Source organism: Rhinopithecus bieti, unplaced genomic scaffold, assembly GCF_001698545.2.
Source record: "Rhinopithecus bieti isolate Rb0 unplaced genomic scaffold, ASM169854v2 scaffold_23817, whole genome shotgun sequence".
Classification (NCBI taxonomy): Eukaryota; Metazoa; Chordata; class Mammalia; order Primates; family Cercopithecidae; genus Rhinopithecus; species Rhinopithecus bieti.
The window spans coordinates 16553-21040 of NW_016810818.1; the positions used below are offsets into that span (position 1 = coordinate 16553).

Below are 4488 nucleotides of genomic sequence, written 5' to 3' on the forward strand. Positions count from 1 at the left end.
AAACAACCAAAAAACAAATAAAATCCTTTTAAATAAAATCCTTAGGAAAAAAGAACATCTTTTACTATCAGAAATTTCTTAGCCTCTGGAAGGCCATTTGATTCAGTAACATATGCCAGGAGACTTCAGCAATATCCTGCTCCATTGTAGAAAACAGCAATCTGATCAATCATTAACGAGATTATGCATTTGGGGTATGATAATCCTCCATGGACAAGTATTCTCAAGTCATACGTTTCAGTTTCTTCTCAAGGTGCTGAACAAAGTCTCATCTCATACATCTGAAAAGAAAGAGACATGTCATTAACCAAAGATAGCCAAGGAGCCTATGCTGTAGGAAGCACTGTGAGGGATAGAAAGATGAAGTAATAGTCAGCATGGAAACAGAAATGTATCTGCACGGTAAGAGGTAGTCTAGCCGGCAATAACAAATGCTGGCAAGGTTGTGGAGAAAACGGAACCTTCATTTACTGTTGGTGGGAATATCGATTACTACAACCACTATGAAGAACAGTATGGAGGCTGCTCAAAAATCTAAAAATGGAGCTATCATATGATCCAGCAATCCCACTGCTTGGTATACACCCAAGAGAAAGGAAATCAGGGTTACTGAAGAGATATCTGCACTCCCATGTTTGTTGCAGAACCATTCACAGTAGCCAAAATTTGGAAGCAACTGAAGTGACCGCTAACAGATGAATGGATAAAGAAAATATGGTACACATACACAATAGAGTACTATTCAGCCATAAAAAAGAATGAGATTCAGTCATTTTCAACAACATGGATGGAATCGAAGGTCATTATGTTAAGTGAAATAAGCCAGGTACAGAAAGACAAACTTCACATATTCCCACTTATTTGTGGGAGCAAAAATGTAAAACAACTGAACGAATGGAGATAGTAGAATGATGGTTACCAGAGGCTGGGAAGGTTAGTGGGGGTGGGGGGTGTGGGTAGTGGGGATGATTAATAGGTAGATGAATGGAATAAATGTCGTATTTCATAGCCCAATGGGGTTACTATAGTCAGTAATAATTGTACATTTAAAAATAATGAAGAGTATAATTGGACTGTCTGTAACACAAAGGATTAAAGCTTGAGGTGATAGATACCCCATTTACCTTGATGTGATTATTACACATTGTTGTCTGTATCACAAGATCTCGTATGTCTCAGAAATATATGCATCGGCTATGTACCTACACAAATTTTTTAAAAAGTGATAGTCTAGCAAATACAAAGAGTGTCAATTGAGGGACAATGCGCACCTCAGACTATGGTGAGAATGGAAGTCTCCATAGTCTTCGAAGAATGAGTTAGAGTCAGATAACATTAGCCTAAGTAACTGTGGAGACAGGCATAACTATGAGTGAGGACAAGGATTTGAGAAACTCAAGGCAGGGGCTGTTCTCCCACACTCACCCCCAGTACTCTACTGGGCCCAAGTGCTTACAGAATTGGACAGTTCCTATTTCTACCCACCTTGCTGCTTCCTTGAAGATGGATTCAAAAAATCGTTTTTCGACTTCTATAGGTCCTTGCACCCCTTCAAGCAATTTGAAGATTTTTTCATATTCTGAAGATGTTTTTTAAAAAAACTTCAGTATTATCAAACATAAAGAAGAATAGAAGTGAATCTGTACCTCAGCAATCATGCTTCATCAAGATACTCGCACATACAAAACCTAAATAATACAAAAGACACCTGCACATACATATGAACGAAACTCCTTTAACCATAACCAAGTAAGAAAAGAAAAAGAAAAATGTATTATGCTTTAGTCAAAGAAAAGAAGAACCGCCATAAATTATGGGCAAACTCAACTCTGGCAAAGAATGAGCCTCAACAGGTAACATAAATATCTTCTGAATCACAGAAATAAGAGACTTTCTATAGTTTTATAAAACAGACATTCTTATACTACTTACTTCGTCCAATGCATCGGATTTCCTTCACTAATTGACATTTTATATCAGCATTAATTTCTTCTTGGCTTTTGGGAAAAGGGAATATTTCTCTGCATTTTAGGTCATCTCCAGATAAATTGCTGGTAATGATTCCTCCCACAGGTGCATTGCTATCAGGTTTCTGCATCAGCCCATCTTTGCTGAAACCAGCGAAGTCATCAGTCTGAGAATCCAATTGGCTGGATGGAAAACAGTGTCGTGTCTTCAGCTCTGGTGAAACAGATTTTGACAAAAAGCCATCAGTTGGTGTTTGACCATTTTCTTTCCCCTCCACATAGATATCATGAATGACAGATGTGGAAACCAAACTGAGAAGCTGAGCTGTGAGAAATGTGTGTTTCATCACCCCTCTGGGTACATCTATGTGCTCCTCAGTTTCTAGGGAATTATTTATTTCATAAATGGGAGGATATACCAGGCAGAAATGCCAGACCTGATGATCTGAGGCCAGGATACATAATACAATAAAACAAACTCTTACTTTCTGACCCTATGAATACATATGGAAACCAAGTAAGACAGCACAACTCTAACAAACACAGATCCCTGGTACTCATGGGTTAGTGTCAGCTTGCTATGCTTTACTAGTTGAAAGTAGCAAGTCTTAGTTGACATCATGATTTCTCAAATTCACATACAACCTGCCATGCTTTACTAAGCTGGAAGCCAGACAACTTGGATACACCTAAAGTAGCCTCCTCTTTACATCAAATATATTCTGAGAAAATAGAGGCGGCCATGACTGCTGAAATTACTATACGCACTCCATCACCAAAAAATCCCTTTTAGTATGGGATCTTCATCATCCTTCTTTTCTGCCTCAGAAAAGTGACTTTCTTTTCACTCCAGGCCTGTCACCTCTTTCATTTATTCATCATCCGTGGTAGGCAGCATGCCAGGAGCTGGGGATCAGCAGTAAGCAGCCAAGAGAGCAACGTTCCCTGCCCTTGTGGAGCTCACATCCTCATGTGGGGCAGTCAGACAGTACATGCACAATGAGCATATGAAACAAACAGCGCTGGGCTGGTGGTAGGGAAGCAGTCCACAGGCCTGTGGGCAACAGCAGCAGAGGCAGCCCCAGGAGTTGCCGCTGGTTGGGCAGAGCCTTCTGTGGATGTACCCTTGGGCAGGGCTTGAAGGAAGAAGCAGAGCTGCCTGCACAGAGGCAGAGGGGGAGTTCCAGGTTGCTGTGAGGCCAAGGGTATGGGCTGGAGTGGGGATGGATCAGGCACTACGGGGTGAAGGACAGAAGCAGACAGAGTCAGGAGATGAATGGGGCCCGTGTGAGGAGAGGATGACGGAGGCCAGGCCATGCAGAACCTCGTAGACCAAAGCTGGTTCACAGTCGGTTCTGAGTGCTTAGGAGTGTTGAGGATGGATGTTCAGGAGCGACATGGCATGATGTGATTTACATGCCTACATGATGACCTGGCTGCAGCGTTGGAGGGTATGTGTTTGATGGGGGCAATAATGGGAAACATGGAGGTATCACAGGAGTTCAGTGATTGATCATGGCAGAGTGGAATAGAAGGAGAGAGAGAGAGATGCTGGGGTTCAGAAATTTTTTACAGTATTTAGAGAAGAGAAGAAAAAGAAAGGTAGAAAAAACAATGATGGGGTCGGGGGCAGTGGCTCGTGTGTGTAATCCCAGCACTTCGGGAGGCTGAGGTGGGTGGATCTCCTGAGGTGAGGAGACCAGCCTGGCCAACATGACAAAACCCCATCTCTACTAAAATTACAAAAATTAGCTGGGTGTGGTTGCTGGTGGTTGTAATCCCGCTACTTGGGAGGCTGTGGCAGAAGAATCACTTGAACCCAGGAGACTGAGGTTTCAGTGAGCCAAGATCGCGCCACTGCACTCCAACCTGGCTGAGAAGAGCAAAACTCCATCTCAAGAAAAAAATGATAGGGATTCACCAATACGGACAAGATATTTATTTAAAAAAACAACAACAAAAAAACAGATTGTGGGAAATAGAAATCCTAGAAGGTTTTCATGAAGAAGCAAGTGAACAACTGTCAAATGTTGCTGAGAAATTAATGGCAATGTCAGTTGAAACTGTTGACCTTGTCAAGGACAGTTTCTCTGGAGGGGATGAGACAGGAGGCTGACTGCACTGGATACAGCATGAAGAGGAGGTGAGGACAGGCTTACTTACTCTTTTCTTTGGACATGGCAGAGCCTGCAGTAAGGCTGTCTCCTGCTCCGTGTTTCCTTGCCAACAGGGCCATCCTCTGCCTTTTCTGATATGAAGGACTGTCACATTCCCTGGGACGTTTAAACACGGGTTCAGGATCTACAGCCACCTTCTCTGTTTTATCGGTCATTGTTTCCTGAAAACATCAATGAACATATTCCATTCATGACAAAAATCTAACAATCACAAAATGGCAAACAGTTTCCATGTGTGTATACAACCAAGACTTTGAATCATTAATTTCACTTTTAATCATGAGCCAAGGTTTACCAAGTCTCAACAAACACTCTGTTCTCAGGAAAAGAAACCTAATTTTAAT

General features: G+C 42.0%; 1 protein-coding gene across 1 annotated transcript; it reads right to left on the reverse strand.

Annotated features, from left to right (window-relative positions):
* Window positions 1-205: 205 nt before the first annotated feature.
* Window positions 206-4299, reverse strand: LOC108542751 (cancer/testis antigen family 45 member A10-like). The gene is made up of 4 exons (XM_017892916.1): window positions 4131-4299; window positions 1933-2181; window positions 1486-1579; window positions 206-281 (listed from the first exon to the last, which is right to left on the reverse strand). Exons 1-4 carry the CDS (start codon window positions 4297-4299, stop codon window positions 269-271), a joined length of 525 nt encoding a protein of 174 aa, XP_017748405.1. The 3' UTR covers window positions 206-268.
* Between the last annotated feature and the right edge of the window lie 189 nt (window positions 4300-4488).

What these genes read in the sequence shown, in the direction of transcription:
- LOC108542751 (XM_017892916.1), bottom strand. Translation starts at nt 4,299, where the DNA reads ATGACCGATAAAACAGAGAAGGTGGCTGTAGATCCTGAACCCGTGTTT. An exon ending in TGCCATGTCCAAAGAAAAGA is followed by an intron (nt 2,182 to 4,130) that starts GTAAGTAAGCCT and finishes CTGTTTCACCAG; the next exon opens with AGCTGAAGACACGACACTGT. An exon ending in AATCCGATGCATTGGACGAA is followed by an intron (nt 1,580 to 1,932) that starts GTAAGTAGTATA and finishes AAACATCTTCAG; the next exon opens with AATATGAAAAAATCTTCAAA.